The sequence below is a fragment of the Eptatretus burgeri genome, chromosome 11, assembly GCF_056783735.1.
Source record: "Eptatretus burgeri isolate ZD-2024b chromosome 11, Ebu_testis_v1, whole genome shotgun sequence".
Lineage (NCBI taxonomy): Eukaryota > Metazoa > Chordata > Myxini > Myxiniformes > Myxinidae > Eptatretus > Eptatretus burgeri.
This window is the reverse complement of record NC_140971.1, coordinates 26,203,592-26,221,956: the sequence shown is the minus strand read 5'-3', so window position 1 is coordinate 26,221,956 and position 18,365 is coordinate 26,203,592. Positions and strand designations below refer to the sequence as shown.

The 18,365-nt window shown below is 43.6% G+C and overlaps 1 protein-coding gene across 6 annotated transcripts in view; it reads right to left on the bottom strand.

The window, feature by feature from the left end:
* The window catches only part of GBA2 (glucosylceramidase beta 2), a 103,735-nt gene that overhangs the window by 10,747 nt on the left and 74,623 nt on the right, over nucleotides 1-18,365 (bottom strand). For 3 of the 6 annotated variants that reach the window (XM_085845654.1, XM_085845656.1, XM_085845658.1), the window contains 4 exons: nucleotides 16,662-16,768; nucleotides 16,094-16,236; nucleotides 14,414-14,529; nucleotides 899-1,090 (listed from right to left, as the gene is read on the bottom strand). In XM_085845654.1, coding sequence (XP_085701780.1) covers nucleotides 899-1,090; nucleotides 14,414-14,529; nucleotides 16,094-16,236; nucleotides 16,662-16,768 — 558 coding nt within the window. Of the gene's footprint in view, nucleotides 1-898; nucleotides 1,091-13,467; nucleotides 13,635-13,720; nucleotides 13,884-14,413; nucleotides 14,530-16,093; nucleotides 16,237-16,661; nucleotides 16,769-18,365 lie in introns of those variants that run through there. The other 3 variants (XM_085845659.1, XM_085845657.1, XR_015049156.1) reach the window with 2 other exon arrangements.

Below are 18,365 nucleotides of genomic sequence, written 5' to 3'. Positions count from 1 at the left end.
GACATTACTATCTGCAGATTTCAGTGATCCGACCACCACCCCAGTCTATATTCAAATCGATACTAAATGTACATTTTCAAATCTATATTTGAAATTGATGATTTGTTTTGTACTGTATCATATGGTGAATATGGTGACCTGATCGCCACAAGTTTGCAAAGCATCGAAATCCAAATGGACTCCGAGGCCCTGCCGCCCGAGAGGTATGCATGCTCACCTCTGAGCTGTCAAGTCGGGATTCCAACCTAGGCCGAGCTATAAACTATCATCCTGGTGTTTCGTAGGCAGGAGGATTTATCAATTTGTGTACCGTCCCTCGGATGGACGTTACACTGGACGTCCCATTTGTCAGCCCATTAGTTGGTGGACGTTAAATAACACACGTTATCATTTGCCGAGAGTAGGCGAGCGAACACGTCACCCTGACCAAATTCCAAATTCCTGCTCTAACCTGCAGGGGATCAAGGGATTCTCACGAAATTTGGTGGATACGTTAGGTATGTGACAAGGAGGAATTGATTCGATTTTGGTGAAGATCTGGATCCGGATATTAGAATTTTATAAGTGATTCTTCACCATTGACAGATGGGGTCCAAAACAATATAGAGCACGATCTCTCAAAAAGTTATGGACGTATTCAGACGAAACTTGCTCGATGAGTTGGATAAGTGACAACAACAAGTTGATTAGATTTTGGTTTAGGTCCGGATGCAGATCCGGCCAATCGGTGCGAGACAAAACATAAATTTTCAGCCTGGCGGAGGTATGCACTCTACTGAATGCCGTTCTAGTTATTGTTATTAAATTACAACGGGGCTAACCAACCAATCCACAAAGAGCAATAATTTAAGAAAAATAAATATAACATTGTTCAGTGGGTTGCCATGAGTGCCATTACCTCTTGAATCATGGTGGCAGCAAGTGCATATACAACGCCAACCCACACTTCAAAAGACTGTACGCTGGACATGTCCACCTCACCATTGGGCAGCATCCCATTCACGGCACCCATCTTGCCATCTGCAAACCCCTTCACATTGAGCTCGTAGACAGTCTGCAGTGCACTCCGTACATGCTCCCCTGGGAACACCTGTGCATAGACAGGGTGGTCCAAAAATTAGTTTTCTGAAGTAAAGAGTATGTAGTTATTACCAAAAAAAATGTCAAACCGTTATTGATATCTTTTCTTCATTTTATTTTAAGCAAAGCATTGTAATTTTACTGAAAATAAATGAGGTTTGTTAAATTAGATCTCCATCTGATGAATAAACATGGTAGTCTTTGGAAGTTGAGGATGGAGCTACCCTGTGTATGTATATATATATATATATATATATATATATATATATATATATATATATATATATATATATATATATATATATATATATATATATATATATATATATATATATATATGGAGAGGGGGAGAGGGGGAGAGGGACTTTTGTATGCTTTTATTATAAAAGTATCAAAACACACCAGAAAAAGCACACTCCATAAAAACAAATCCAAACAATTTTACAGCAAAAATAAATTCAACAAATGCAATACAAACTTGGGTTTCTGTTCATGTCAAACACACCACAGAATAATACATATATGCAAAAAGTAAGTGTAAGTACTTTACACTTTTACAAACAAATTCCATCACGAAAAGGAACTCAAAACCTCATCAGTGTACCACTGATAACCCACAATATCCAGGCTCAAAAGATAAGCCTGCTCCATTTTTACTCGTGCCAAAACCATACCTTAAAACACAAAAGCACATTTGCATTTTTCCCCTTCAATTTTGCTTTCCTGGTTTTATAAATTGCCAGTTTAGCAATGCCCAACAGAAAAGACAAAAACGAGAGGACTGGTTTACTTTTATAATTCCCCCCGATTCCATAAATAAAGACTGGAAAGGAAAAAACAAAATTAAATTTATAGAAAACCTGTTGAAGGAAGAGAAAGAGGGGTACTAATCTCTTTCATTCAATGAAAACATGGGCAACATTTTCAATTAAATCACAAAAAGGACAAGAAATTGGAACAGAAGAATTAACTTATGGAGTAATGTCCGTGTGACAAGGGCTTGATGTGCTAGTCTCCAATTCACGTCTCCAGTTCGCCCAAGAGTTGGAGAACTATACATTTTGTTCCACACTGGAGTTTAAAAAGCTCCAGCAGGTAAGGTCTCATTCCACCGATTTTTCAACGGTTTTGTAAAACCAGGTATACACGCTTCCAGACATATGTTGTAGATAGCCTTTTTCCCCATGATGTGAAACACACCAATTTCCTCTAAGTTTGAGGAGAACACACCCTCTTGTTTTTTTGAGGCAATTTGAAGTTCAGGGAAATCGAGACGTGAGTCTACCACTTCATCCACCCCAGTCCACGAAAGGTTTAAATTACTGCTTTCAAGACATTTTCCACAATACGAGCAGAACGAACACCAGTTTTTAATGAAAGTGAGCTTACAGGTAGCCAGGGATTCAAGGATGGCTGCAACAGGTCTCGCACTCTGTTTATTCCGAACACTCGTGAAACAATGCATAAACGACCTGGAGGTTGAAATTCTAGAGAATAAAGGATTCCGAACTAATGGCTCATGTACAAACTGTTGGGCATCGTATGATACCTCTAAACGTTGCACTCCGAGGACTTGCCAAGCATTCAAAAGGCTCTGATGAAAACTGGGGAGCTGAGACAAGTCAACGTGTTGCAGGTCGATGAGGAAAGGTTCACGGTCATAGTTCAGACCTTCCACTTTCTGCAAACAGGCGTTTGTGAGAGGTCGCCAAGGAACACACTCACTGTACAGTAGGCGCTTCATCGTGGAAATTCAGAATGCCATTATCAGACTTGGGATATGCATCAGATTTTGACCACCCACATTTTGGGGTCTGCAGACCAAGTCTGGGTCCAGCCAATGGTGGCCACCCCAGAAAAAAAAAATCAGTCAGAACCCTCTGAATGCCTGTGAGCAAGTATCTCGGAGGTTCAAGTGGGATAACTCGATGCCAAATAAATGGAACCACCAGGTTGTTTATAATTGACACTCGTGTCTTAAGCGAGAGAAGTTGGTACAATCTTCTCCACCTTGCCAGTTTCAATTTCATTTTTTCCGGGAAGTTCTCCCAATTTTTTTGTTCATACGCTTCAATTCCTAGAAATAAGCCTAAATATTTAAACCCCTCACGACTCCACTGTATTCCTCCTGGTAAAACAGGCAGGGACGAGGAAGGCGATCTGGGGCCCACCCAGAAAGCTACACTTTTTTCCAATTTACCCTTGCAGTAGAAGCAAGCTCAGACTGGGTAAGGCAACAAGAGACCTCAGAAACATCTTTTTGATTTGCAATAGCAACACAAATATCATCAGCATAAGGTGAAACAACGACTTTGAAGTTGTGTGAAAGAGACTCCTAACACTGAGTTCCGAAGTAAAACTAATAAAGGTTCAATAGATAGATTGTAGAGCATGCCTGATAGCGCACAGCCCTGACAGATGCCTCGCTGAAAGGGGAAAGGGTAACAAAGACTAAATTATTAACCTTCAGCAGACAAGATGCATTTTTGTACAATAACAACATCAGCAATAATTTTTCCCCAAACCCTGTTCTCCTTAATACATCAAACAAAAAAGAATGGTTAACACCGTCAAAAGCTTTTTCCTGATCTAAAAGTAATAAACCAAAACCAGGAGATGTAGTTCGACCGAGACTGATCAAGTCTCTCACCAAAAAAATATTATTGTATATGGAACATTCTGGAACACAGTATGATTGATCAGTGCCAATAAAGAAAGAGATGACTTCCTTTAGACGGGTTGCAAGTGCTTTTGACAATATTTTATAGTCCGTGTTGAGGAGTGACACAGACCGCCAATTTGCGGTCTCATGCAGGTTTCCTTTCTTCGGAAGGAGACACAAAACTGCCTTCTGGCAGCTCAATGGCAATTCACCTTGTTCAACACTCTCCTGAAAGACCTCAAGAAGAGTAGAGCCGAGAATGTCCCAGAAAGCCTTATAAAATTCAGCTGGAAGGCCGTCTCGTCCAGGGGCTTTCCCATCCTTGCTATCCTTGAGAGCAGCAGTAAGTTCCCCAAGAGAAATGCCAGGCTCAAGCAATTGCTGTTGGTCTTCAGACAGAGAAGGGAGCTGTTCAAGCATCGCCTTCCTGTTCTCTTCATTCACAGCTCTTTTTGGGAAGAGTTTAGAAAAATAGTCTTGCAGTTCATGCTTGATATCACTCTGGGAGGTCAACAAATCACCACCAGAAGAGCACAAAGCATGGATTTGTTGAGAGGTCTTGACCATTTTTTCCAAATTGAAGAATCCTTTGTTTGGTGTGTCAAGTTGGATTTTTTTGTTCTGCTGTCGGACGAATGCAGAAGCATGGATTTGTTGAGAGGTCTTGACCATTTTTTCCAAATTGAAGAATCCTTTGTTTGGTGTGTCAAGTTGGATTTTTTTGTTCTGCTGTCGGACGAATGCACCGGCCGCCCACTCTTTCACCTTTTCAGCCAGAAGGGTCCTTTTCTCTGACAACTGCTGGAAATTCACGCTAGACAATCCAGCTTTCTGCTCACAGATAAGTATATCGTTTTTTAAAGCAGATTTCACACCAAAAGCGTTGTATGTGCTGTAAGAGCAGTATTGTTGGCAAAAACATTTGATTTGGGACTTTGTGCAGTCCCACCATTGTCTTAAGTTCAAATATGAACCCTTTTGTGACTCGCATTTTTCCCAAACCATTTTAAAAGCTTCTATAAAATGTGCACTTTGTAAAAGTTTCAAATTAAAAGTCCAATATGCACTTCCACAGACATGATGAGGAAAGCCACACACCATAACAATCATGTGATGATCGGAAAAACCAGACGGCCTTTTATAAGAGTTCTTAACAATGTTTACCATTTCATGATTAACATAAAATCTGTCTCGGCGAGCCATCGTCAAAACATTTCTTGATGCACAAACCCATGCATACTGACGGAATTTACTGTTTTGTACCCACCACACATCCACCAGTTTAAACTTTTTGACTAGATGTGCCAAAGGTGTTGCACTGGGTGGATGAGGCTCACAAGTGTTCCTATCAAGTTGTGGGTTGAGGGTGCAGTTGTAGTCACCCCCCAGACACAACAACATGGTAAAGTCAATGGTGCTTACAAACTCTGTCAACTTGTACAGAAAGGCACCTCTTTCAGAGTTAGCACGAGGACAGTAAACATTTGTCATGCAAATCTTTAGGTTATTACTGACAAATTGCACAGACAGTAAGTAACCTTTGCAAATTTCCTTATATTACAAGTTATCTCCAAAGGCTGGAGTCGAGGATGCAACACAATTGCCACACCAGTCTTGGCCTCAACAAAAGCACTCGAGAAAAAAAAGATAACCTTTAAAGATTTTACACCACTCATCCTCAGAAGACCGATTTGCATGCGTCTCCTGTAGCATTAGCACATCAATTTTTTCATTTTGGAAGAGCTGAAATACCTAGAGGTGACGCACACAACTGTGGCCTCCATTGATGTTCAGGGATGCTACTTTTATCTCCATTCTGTTAGTTATTCTTGAAGCTCTTTACCAGCCCGAGTAACACATTTCCTTAACCTTTGGAACTGAGGATCTGACATGTTAACCTGATAAGAATCACGAATCGTACTCCTTGCAGTTTTAATGAAATTGTGTAAATTTGGGAAGTAATCTTTGATTTTTACGTATCTTTTCCTGAATGTCTCATCCAGGAATTTTATCACATTTTCTTGAGACCCTAAGGTTGTGTTGTTTCCCCCCTCATCCTCTTGAGAGCTTAAAGCACTGAAATGTGGGGTCGAAGAGGTTTCATCTGAATCAAGTACTTCATCTATAACCTCTCCTATTACTTGTGGAACACTTACTTTTGGCTCAACAGAAAGTTTTGCTCTGTTTACGGACCCCTCCGAATTTGCCTTGTCCATATCCTTCCCCTCTACAACCCTTACATCATCATCTGTGAGGGAGGGGTTGACATTTAACTCACAGGGATTTCCCCCTTTATCTATTTCTCCATCACTGTCAGACATAGCTGTTAACTCGTCTGAACAAGTTTGGCAAACAGGACAAACACTTAAAACATCCTGAGATACCTCACTGTTCTCTGTGTCCCGCTCGGAGTCGGCCAGGGGAACAAGCGAAGTTTCCACATCCGCACACGACTCCGGCACCACCAAGGGATTTCCAATGTCAGACGTACCTTGGAGATCCACCGAGCCCGACATGATCTGAACCTTATTCTGCTCCTAAGCATCAAAGGCATCAACATTTGACCGTTTTTGGCCTTTTTTCCTGGTATCCGTAACAGATACCTCCATATCGTCCACACTGTCCTGTACAGTGGATGGTAAAGAAGAGGAAGCAACCACTTTCACTTCCTCGTTTGGTGGGGGTGGATTATTTACGTCACGATTACACACCCTCTCTCCAACGTCGGTCGGGGTGGACGAGTCCAACTCGTCGAACACCTCAGCCGGTGGGCGAGGGGGGGGGGTGGGGGTGGGGCTGAGCTCCCGATTCACCTTCTCCCCAATAGTTTGTGGTGAGGAAGAATCGTTCCTCATCGAACCCTCACTTTGTTGCAGTGTAACTGCGTTGGGCCAAACACTCTTCACGTGCCCGTAAGCTCCACACCCAAAACACGTCAAAACCTCTGAGGAGGCAAACATTTTATATTCAAACCCTTCGATTTTTACACCAAGTACAACATTCAGTGTTTTTCCATTTTCAGGTAGTATCATATAAACCACTCCTTTAAAGGACATGACGTGGTTAAATTTATCGCTAACATGACGCATCGGCACCATTGAGATCCTCGACACAACCTTACCGAACTTGTTTAACTGGTTACACTAGTCCTGGTTCCTTATAAATAGTGGAATATTATTAATGTTAACTTCAACTGTTGGGGCCTGTAAAGCGAACACAGAGAGGTAAGTGTTCGGTTCGATGAACAGGCCATGCTCAACCACCGTGCCGACCACGTGTTCCTCAGACACAAACACCACAAACTTCTTATTCATGCGAGAAGCAGCACGAACATTATGTAATCCGACGATGTTACCGATGGCGGAAAGCACATCGTTAAGTTCCACCTCACTGGGAGGGAAGCAAAAAACAGCGCGTTTACGAGTTAGTGACTCGAACATCTCGACACGGAAACGTTCACCCGCCATTCTAACTCAGGAAAACAAGTTAGTAAACTTTATCAAGAGAAACAAGGCATTTTCACAAACACCAAGAAATCAACGATTAAAGTTGAGAATTAACAAAGAACACGGTCACAGTGAACGAGAAAAACCTCCCCCGGCGGCCATGACAGGCCTTCGGCCTACAATTTTCTCGACATAAGACCGTGGGCTCTCTCTCTCTCTTTCTTCTCCAGACAGGAAGGCAAAAAAAAAAAATACGGGAAAAGTCCACAAGTAGAAAACGAACACAAGGGAAACGAAAAATGGAGAAAGTGGAAACACCAAACAGCACAGCAGAGGAAGGGTACTCACGACACGAAGCAAGGAGCGGCCATGACAGTACATACAACGAACAATCAGCCAGAGAGAGAGAGAGAGAGAGAGAGAGAGAGAGAGAGAGAGAGAGAGAGAGAGAGAGGACAGAGAGAGAGAGCAGAGGGAGCAATGTTGGAAAATAGACAAAAGAAAACAGACAACCTCTGGAATGACAACAACAGGTCCGGTGCTTTGGTCTTCTTGCAGGAGTTTCCAATCTTTTGTGGCTTTTATGTTGGGTGTGTACATACAACGAACAATCAGCGAGAGAGAGAGAGAGAGAGAGAGAGAGAGAGAGAGAGAGAGAGAGAGAGAGAGAGAGGGAGAGAGAGAGAGAGAGAGAGAGAGAGAGAGAGAGAGAGAGAGAGAGAGAGAGAGAGAGAGAGAGAGAGAGAGAGAGAGAGAGAGAGAGAGAGAGAGAGAGAGAGAGAGGACAGAGAGAGAGAGAGAGAGAGAGAGAGAGAGAGAGAGAGAGAGAGAGAGAGAGAGAGAGAGAGAGAGAGAGAGAGAGAGAGAGAGAGAGAGAGAGAGAGAGAGAGAGAGAGAGAGGACAGAGAGAGAGCAGAGGGAGCAATGTTGGAAAATAGACAAAAGAAAACAGACAACCTCTGGAATGACAACAACAGGTCCGGTGCTTTGGTCTTCTTGCAGGATTTTCCAATCTTTTGTGGCTTTTATGTTGGGTGTGTACATACAACGAACAATCAGCGAGAGAGAGAGAGAGAGAGAGAGAGAGAGAGAGAGAGAGAGAGAGAGAGAGAGAGAGAGAGAGAGAGAGAGAGAGAGAGAGAGAGAGAGAGAGAGAGAGAGAGAGAGAGAGAGAGAGAGAGAGAGAGAGAGAGAGAGAGAGAGAGAGAGAGAGAGAGAGAGAGAGAGAGAGAGAGAGAGAGAGGACAGAGAGAGAGAGCAGAGGGAGCAATGTTGGAAAATAGACAAAAGAAAACAGACAACCTCTGGAATGACAACAACAGGTCCGGTGCTTTGGTCTTCTTGCAGGAGTTTCCAATCTTTTGTGGCTTTTATGTTGGGTGTGTACATACAACGAACAATCAGCGAGAGAGAGAGAGAGAGAGAGAGAGAGAGAGAGAGAGAGAGAGAGAGAGAGAGAGAGAGAGAGAGAGAGAGAGAGGACAGAGAGAGAGAGAGAGAGAGAGAGAGAGAGAGAGAGAGAGAGAGAGAGAGAGAGAGAGAGAGAGAGAGAGAGAGAGAGAGAGAGAGAGAGAGAGAGAGAGAGAGAGAGAGAGAGAGAGAGAGAGAGAGAGAGAGAGAGAGAGAGAGAGAGAGAGAGAGAGAGAGAGAGAGAGAGAGAGAGAGAGAGAGAGAGAGAGAGAGAGAGAGAGAGAGAGAGAGAGAGAGAGAGAGAGAGAGAGAGAGAGAGAGAGAGAGAGAGAGAGAGAGAGAGAGGACAGAGAGAGAGAGCAGAGGGAGCAATGTTGGAAAATAGACAAAAGAAAACAGACAACCTCTGGAATGACAACACCAGCTCCGGTGCTTTGGTCTTCTTGCAGGAGTTTCCAATCTTTTGTGGCTTTTATGTTGGGTGTGTACATACAACGAACAATCAGCGAGAGAGAGAGAGAGAGAGAGAGAGAGAGAGGACAGAGAGAGAGAGAGGACAGAGAGAGAGAGAGGACAGAGAGAGAGAGAGGACACAGAGAGAGAGAGAGAGAGAGAGAGAGAGAGAGAGAGAGAGAGAGAGAGAGAGAGAGAGAGAGAGAGAGAGAGAGAGAGAGAGAGAGAGAGAGAGAGAGAGAGAGAGAGAGAGAGAGAGAGAGAGAGAGAGAGAGGACAGAGAGAGAGAGCAGAGGGAGCAATGTTGGAAAATAGACAAAAGAAAACAGACAACCTCTGGAATGACAACAACAGCTCCGGTCCTTTGGTCTGCTTGCATGAGTTTCCCATCTTCTGTGTCTTTTATGTTGTGTGTGTACCTACAACGCACTCTCACTGTGAGAGAGAGAGAGAGAGAGAGAGAGAGAGAGAGAGAGAGAGAGAGAGAGAGAGAGAGAACGAGAGAGAGAGCGAGTGACTGAGAGCGAGAGAGAGAGAGCGAGAGTCAGAGCGAGAGTGCTAGAGGAGAGAGGACAGAGAGAGAGAGAGAGAGAGAAGAGAGAGAGAGAGAGAGAGAGAGAGAGAGAGAGAGAGAGAGGACAGAGAGAGAGAGCAGAGAGAGAGAGAGAGAGAGAGAGAGAGAGAGAGAGAGAGAGAGGACAGAGAGAGAGAGCAGAGGGAGCAATGTTGGAAAATAGACAAAAGAAAACAGACAACCTCTGGAATGACAACAACAGGTCCGGTGCTTTGGTCTTCTTGCAGGAGTTTCCAATCTTTTGTGGCTTTTATGTTGGGTGTGTACATACAACGAACAATCAGCGAGAGAGAGAGAGAGAGAGAGAGAGAGAGAGAGAGAGAGAGAGAGAGAGAGAGAGAGAGAGAGAGAGAGAGAGAGAGAGAGAGAGAGAGAGAGAGAGAGAGAGAGAGAGAGAGAGAGAGAGAGAGGACAGAGAGAGAGAGGAGAGAGAGAGAGAGAGAGAGAGAGAGAGAGAGAGAGAGAGAGAGAGGACAGAGAGAGAGAGCAGAGGGAGCAATGTTGGAAAATAGACAAAAGAAAACAGACAACCTCTGGAATGACAACAACAGGTCCGGTGCTTTGGTCTTCTTGCAGGAGTTTCCAATCTTTTGTGGCTTTTATGTTGGGTGTGTACATACAACGAACAATCAGCGAGAGAGAGAGAGAGAGAGAGAGAGAGAGAGAGAGAGAGAGAGAGAGAGAGAGAGAGAGAGAGAGAGAGAGAGAGAGAGAGAGAGAGAGAGAGAGAGAGGACAGAGAGAGAGAGAACAGAGAGAGAGAGGACAGAGAGAGAGAGAGAACAGAGAGAGAGAGGACAGAGAGAGAGAGAGAGAGGACAGAGAGAGAGGACAGAGAGAGAGAGAGAGAGAGAGCAGAGGGAGCAATGTTGGAAAATAGACAAAAGAAAACAGACAACCTCTGGAATGACAACAACAGGTCCGGTGCTTTGGTCTTCTTGCAGGAGTTTCCAATCTTTTGTGGCTTTTATGTTGGGTGTGTACATACAACGAACAATGAGAGAGAGAGAGAGAGAGAGAGAGAGAGAGAGAGAGAGAGAGAGAGAGAGAGAGAGAGAGAGAGAGAGAGAGAGAGAGAGAGAGAGAGAGAGAGAGAGAGAGAGAGAGAGAGAGAGAGAGAGAGAGAGAGAGAGAGAGAGAGAGAGAGAGAGAGAGAGAGAGAGAGAGAGAGAGAGAGAGAGAGAGAGAGAGAGAGAGAGAGAGAGAGAGAGAGAGAGAGAGAGAGAGAGAGAGAGAGAGAGAGAGAGAGAGAGAGAGAGAGAGAGAGAGAGAGAGAGAGAGAGAGAGAGAGAGAGAGAGAGAGAGAGAGAGAGAGAAACACAGGGAGTCACCAAGGCAAAGAGACCCAGAGCAACACCCAGAATGCAAGACAACACAAACCACTGGTGGCGAAGGGTCTGCCAGGTGGAAAGGGGTCTGAAGGTGACCGTGCTGTAAGGCATCATTGGCATCTCTGCTGACTTGCAATACCAGCTTGTCACCCCTCCGAACGCTTCATGAGGGAAGACCACAGACACCTACACCACATACCACTGTCTCTTCTCCTGTTTGTCCTGTGTTCTTGACCGAGTCTGCCCGTGCCCATGTGAAGGATAGTCAAAGGATAGCTGTGGTAGATGTTACCGTTTAGGTGAAGCATGCTGTTCTGGTTTCTGTACAACATTTTTTTTATTTTTGCTGTCCTTGCTGCACCCAATCCCCATTATTTATGAAACCTCCTATTTCTAAAGTGTATTTCTCTGCATTTTGAATGACAGTAGCATCCTCCAGTGCAATAAAATTCCCATCAGAACTATATGCATGCTAAAACCCCACGTGACCAAGTTCATTGATTCTGCCACACCGCACCACAAACCCGGCACATGTGCGAGTGAGGAAGAGCCTCTGCTTTCAGTGCAGGATCTTGGGAGTTATCTCTGGCAGATTTGTATCGTCCTGTTTGGCAATTAGGGAGACCGAGTGCATCACTATATATATGTAAATATATATATATATATATGTAAATATATATATATATGTAAATATATATATATATATATATATATATATGTACTTGCGGGCCAGGGGTCGGGTGAGAAGACCACCAAGTGGGGGAAGCTATCTCTGTTCCTACCAGACTCCCCGAAATTGTAGGCCGTCGCACACGGATAATTCCGTGACACGGCAGGTTGCTTAAGTGATCGTGGATGCCAATAACTCAACCATGTGACCAAGGGTCCTTCCGTCTATGGGTTAATCGGGTTACCTAATGAACCAGATGGTTTAATTACCGGGGAACACGCCCTCGGTACGCCTTGTCTGAACCGGATCACTCTACCGGATTGGATGCAGCCGACCGACACTGCCAAGGACGGACCGGCTGAAAGGAACGGATCGTTGGGAATAAAGTCCCGGCTAAACTAGGATTCAGATGATGCTGGATGAATGGAAGAAAAGAGAAAAACGAGCAGGGAACATTCCTAATAATTATTTATTTACAATCAATTTACAAAAGGGACACAGAGCAGACTTAAGGTGAAATTAATAACAATAATAATAACGATCTTCTGCAGTCTTACTTAAGCAGACAGGTGCCAGTGCGCGCGCACACACACACACACACACACACACACACACACACACACACACACACACACACACACACACACACACACACACACACACACACACACACACACACACACACACACACACACACACACACACACACACACAACCCGATGAAGAGAAAGTTTTGCAACCAGGAAGGGAGGGGAGTTGAGGCTATGATCTCCGTACCTTTGTGCCCGATAGCACGATGCATCACCAATACTTTTTGGGGGGATGCTCCGTGGTGCGGTACCCAACAGTGGGCTCATTGTCTCTGGTTTCAGCCGCACGTGTGGAGACCGTGTTCGTGAAAGAGGAGCTTGAGTGGAGAAAGGGCAGAGTCCAGAGTGCAAGGGTGGAGTGGTAGGCGGGACCAGGAAGACGGGTGGAGTCGACGTCGTGTGGGCGGAGACGAGGAGGCGGAGTCCGGGCAGCAGGAGGCGGGTCGTGGCAGTGTCGGCAATGGCGAGGCGAGAGCGGGAGAGAGGCAGAGAAAGAGCAAGAGGCAAGAGAGCAAGGTGGAGGGACTGCCCCGACCTTTATAGGACCCGCAGCTCGGGGGGAGGGGCCATGCCGAATTGAAACGTCATCACCTGAATCAGGCGCTCCGATTGTCCCTGACCACTCTCCATATGGTGACCTGCCGGTCTGTATGTGGCGCTGTCCTATAAGTAAAACTGTTTAAGTGTTTATGATCATTGTAAATATTTGCTTGCATATAGTCGTGAATAAGTCTACACTTTGTCCCTTTCTTTTATTCCTGTAAATAAAATAATTGTTTAAATGTTTCAGTTCGTTTCTGTCCTTTCTTTGATTGACCCAGCATGGTTCAGACTTGAGAATTAGTTTTGAAATTTTAGAGAATGGCCTGAAAATTTTAAATTAGATCTCTGGCTCATGGAAATGGACCCCAGATAAAAGATGAACCGACTCAAGATCAAAATCTTTAATACAAAAAAGACAAATATTTAATGTGAAAATAATTTTGGGCTGGCCCTCAGGCACATGCCTTGTCTGTCTAATGGTTAATCCAGCACTTCTATTCCTCACGCCATCAAAATATTGGCGACCACGGTCCTTTAAGTGACCCGTCGGCTCCGGAGTTATCCGGGGTGACGACCTATACATTCCGGGTGTTCGGTGGGAGACGGCTCTACTGCTCCACCTCGTGGTTGTTTATCGCCACCGAACCCCAGCCCACAACAATATCGACCGAGTAAGGATCAGGGATGATGTGAGATCATGGTACACCACCTGCTTGAAGCCCCAGAAGGAAGAGTGTGATGGAACAGCATCTTGAAGAAAGTTCTACAGATGGTAGGAGAAGCAAGGCATTAAAGAGTTGAGATGTGCAGTGAGCCTGGATGTGGGACGTTTAACCAGGAGGGGTTTACTGGAAGAACGTGTGCATCCTGGAGTTCCTGAAGAAGTGGAGGGAACTGTATCAGAGGAGAGGCGATAAAAATCAGATGCCAACAAACTCGCTGCGATGGTGAGATCAACAGACCTTGTGCTTAGACCTCATCATGGGAGATGTTAAGAGCTTCAAAATCCATATAATCCAGGAGAGACAAATGTGAGGCTGGGGTGCCAGCCCATAGTGGAGAGAAGTACTCCATTGAGCTACAGACAAGTCCCTGTAGGCTGTGGCTCTGGCTTTAAGGAAAGACCTGGAACAAAAGACAATGCCCTGGCTTTGGCGGAAAAGACACTGGCACAGAAACATCGCAATGTGCACCGGGGAATTGCTATGTTGTCGGACCCACAGTAGCAAGCAAGGTTGTCAGAACTTGTTCTGCAACAGTTTCAAAAACGCTTTCATAACAGAATCATCAAAGCTTGACCATTAGGAACAAACTTGATGTGCAGTCCCTTCATGATCAAAAAGGCAATTCGAGTCATTTTTTCAGGCAATTTCAATTCTGCTTCGTTCGGTCCTGGTGAGAAAAAGGCTGAATTTTGAGAACAACATTGGAACGTCCCCGTAAGCTCGTTTCAGCACACCATGCGGTTCTGTAACCAGTGTGCAAGTTAAAAACAAAAGTTGTCACTCATCATTTGTTTACAAAATCTTGATCGAACCCTCTACAACACCATGAACTTCACAATTACGATCTCAAAAAGTGAACTGCAGATAATACTAATGCAATGTCATTGGGCAAAGTCAAAACAAGAAAAGCAGGATGTGCAGCCAACAAACCTCATCTGTTCCAGATCCCAAGCCACACGCACGCAAATACCACTGTCCAGCACACTGGTCGGCCATTACGCTGTTGGAATAATGCTTTGCGCTGCTGTCATACTTGTAATATTGGCCTGCAAACAAAGAAATATAAAAATAAAAACCCCAGCTATCCTGTCGTCGCCTCAATGAAACACAAGGCCTGCACCGTTCATTATAATATGGCACAGATAAAAGGATACGCTTCTTCTTATTCTTCTTCGTTTGTATGCAGCACAAGGTTGCAGGTTAGCATCATTGGCTGAGGGCACGGCTTTGCTGCTGATGCCATGCCCTCTGCCGGTTAGGGCAGGAATTTGGAATATTTTCATGGTGCCGGCGATAGCTCGCCGACTCTTCGCAAAGGACACCGTGGGATGTTTAACTCCACCACTGAATACTAGATGGGACGCCCATTTATAGTCCATCCGAGGGACGGTGCACACACATACTGATGAATCACCGTGCCTGTGAAACATTGGGATGACAGTTTATAGCTGGGTGGGAATTCAAATCCAGGCTAGAGAGCTTAAGAGGTGAGTGTGCATACCTCTACGCTATCCTGTCAGCCAACGGATACGCTGATGGAAGAGGTCACACAGCTCTACCAATACTACCATCCCACAAATCCCACACAAACCATCCCACAATTTATCAAATGCTGTAAAAATTGTACAAACCATATTTGCCATGTTTGTGTTACACCTCCTCTAATTTGTTTCCATAGTTTGATTTTGAAGTTGTGGAAAAGGGTATCTTCTTATTTATCAAAGCAATATTTTACTAATAGGCCATCGATGTATGACATATGCAAGGGACAGGGGGGAATTTGAAAAATGAATTGGTCGGAAAGGGAAAAGAAGAGGAATTTATTTATATTTTATGAGGGTTCATAGTGGAGCATGGATGTATAGCATTTCACATGCAGGACAAAGACATGGTACACATCAGTGCGCATCTAATACGTAAAAGGAGCTCGGTCTCGGCATGCGTGTCTGCGTCCGTCCAGCAGGTGCTTCTGGTTTACCTGAATTACAAGGACATGAGCAGACAATGCACAAAACCTGCTATGTGGAATTTCAACCTGGGTTTCCAACATCGGTTCAAATGGGAATTCTGAACAGGCCGACCCTCTTACCCAGAAGAAGGAAACATTGTTAAGTTTAGCAGGGGTGGGAGATAAGGGAACGTATGGAATATTTTGGATTAAAAAAGGGGGAGAAAAGGGAGGAAGAGAAAGGAAATCAATTATACCCCTTATTCTTCTTGCCAATAATCCTTTGTCTAATCCTCTCAAAACGATCAGTTTTATCGGTAGACTTTCGATCACGAAGCTTCCTCAACATTCCTATTTCTGGGACATTCAAAAATGGAACAAACTGTTATCTGTTGATATGTAATGAAATTACAGGCTCTCTCCATGTCATGAACATCATTTCTAACAAAATGTCCAAGAACCAGACGAAACAAACTCCCAACAAAGCATTTACTTTTGATCAGAGAGCGATATAACGAGATGACATTTCCTTAAGTTCGTACTCTGCAGCAATCATAAGATACAATACCATTACCACAGTAACTACGAGAGCAATTTGAAAATGGGAAACCCTTTACTCTGTCCAATTTCGAGCAGCGTGCAAATGATATTGGAACACTTACCGTTGAACAGAAGCCGATCGTAGGCCTCTTTACCCCGAGTCAGGATGTCGTGATATTTGTCATATACATCTGTACTCCCAATCATTTCCGCAATCTTGCACATGACACACAGTGACGCGATAAATAATCCTCCGCAGTATGCACTGAAAAAAAACACAATGTGGTGCCATAAGCACAGGTTGTACAAAATAAAATAAAATAAAAAAACATGTATATTTTTATAAACTGTCTGGTCTTCTCAAGACAGCTATAAATCACGCGTCTGTCAAGGTTTTTTTTCTGGATTTTTTGTTTTTGTTTTTTTTGCATGCAAACACCTTTTTGTTGTTTTTGTACTTACTCTCACAAGGACAGGTAAAAACACAAAGCAATGTGGCAAGGTCCGCAGATAGACGAGACAAGGCAAGGCATGGAGAAAATTGTTTGCACGAGCTTACACTTTGGTAAAGGTTATGGAAGGCATCAATGACAAATCCAAGACAGCGAAATCTAGCCTCACCAAATGAGGAAGCACTTGAGCATTGATACAAAAAAACAAAAAAAGAAAAGAAATGTCAAAAAGATTTACCTGGGACCTTTCACGGGCCAACCATCATAGGTTTGGTCAGCACAGCCCGAGTTCTCGATCAAGCCATCACCGTCAGAGTCGTATCTCAAATGATAATTCATCACCTTCTAATGGAGTACAATGGAAACAGGCATATATAAAAATAATAATAATAATAATAATAATAAAAACAAGGTCCATGCTTTTGCAGTCAATGGCATGTTACTCTCAAAATGTGTTTGGTTATGGTGAACGACGAGTTTGATGCTTGTTTTGTGACATCTGGTGCTTCTGCATCACGACATGTTGAGTGACATTTTAAAAAGTTGATGGTGTAAATCGCCCCCTCCTCCACCCCCCCCAACCTACTCCACTGGCATCAAACGGAACTTGGTGAACACCCCCTTCTGTTCCAAATCTAACGGCTACATATTGGGCAGGAACACCTTCGTTTAGCCGTGTTGCATACGGCACTTCATCGAATATTACTTACAGTATTTCATACCATGTACAAACTATAATTTGTCAGCCTTCTCCGATGCTTTCTGTGTTTGGCATCTTGTTAAATTTTCGAGTAAAAACTCAAATCATTCACAAACTTGTATTCAGCAAAAAGTTGTTCAAATTTGCAATTTGTTCATCAAAACTGGATTCCTGCCCACAAGTGACTTCATGAGAATGGAATCTGATACAACGTGGTTTTTTTTTTTGTGATGAAACTCAAATGTATACAAACACTATCATCTCCAAACTCATTATAAAGGTCATGTTACGGTTAAAAGAGCATACAAGACCGAATCTTTTTTTAATTGGGAATAATTAATTTGACGGAATGGAACTTTCATCCGGAACTTTTATAAAAGACGGAACTTTTATCCTCTATAATTACCCCAATGACTGCGACGAACACACACACACACACGACTCGTGCTGTTTCTCTTCAAGCAATACCGGTACTGAGGGACACCCATCTGTACTGTTGCATGGCTACGGTGTGAGCAAATATAGTAGTGTAGGAATTTTCATTTCATACTTTTCCTCCAGAAGTCAAAGTTAAACTTGTCTGAGACATTCACAATATGAAGCCATGTCGCAACTTTGGCGATTCTCGCTGCTTTTCAGTCGAATAACTGACAAACACACAGATCGCAATCACTAATAAATCAAATAATCATCAAACAAGCCCATCTTCCCAAAATTCTAATTCTAAAGGGGTCAAAAGGTTTACAAGCAGCCTTTACGCTGCAACTCGAATGCTCCGTCTAACCAGGCCGAGGTGACCTACAATACCATGAGTTCTTTTTCTTCTTTCTTCAAGTGGTCGTACTTTGGCTCGAGTAATTCTCTCAACTTACTTAATCTTGCCTTTAAATGGGACAATCATGAAGCTACTTGGATTTCAAACATGGCTTCTTGTGGATTCCACTGGAAAGGTCAACTTGGTGCAACCATCACAATGACTCAATTTGCTTGTCATGAAAACTTAGTGCTTGCTCGAGCCCTTAAAATTGTGTACATTATTAAAATGAGAAAATTGTTGGGTTTTTTTTCCATTGTATTCATAAATACACCTACAACCATTTTGTTCACAAGTTGTTTCTGAAAAAAGATGCCTTTTTTCTGAAGAAGAAGAATGCCACAAAGATTTAAACCAATAGAAGCAGGGTAGAGGGTTTAAAGCAACCCTTTAAGGAAGTACAAACTCCGTTTCAGAAAGAGGAGAAT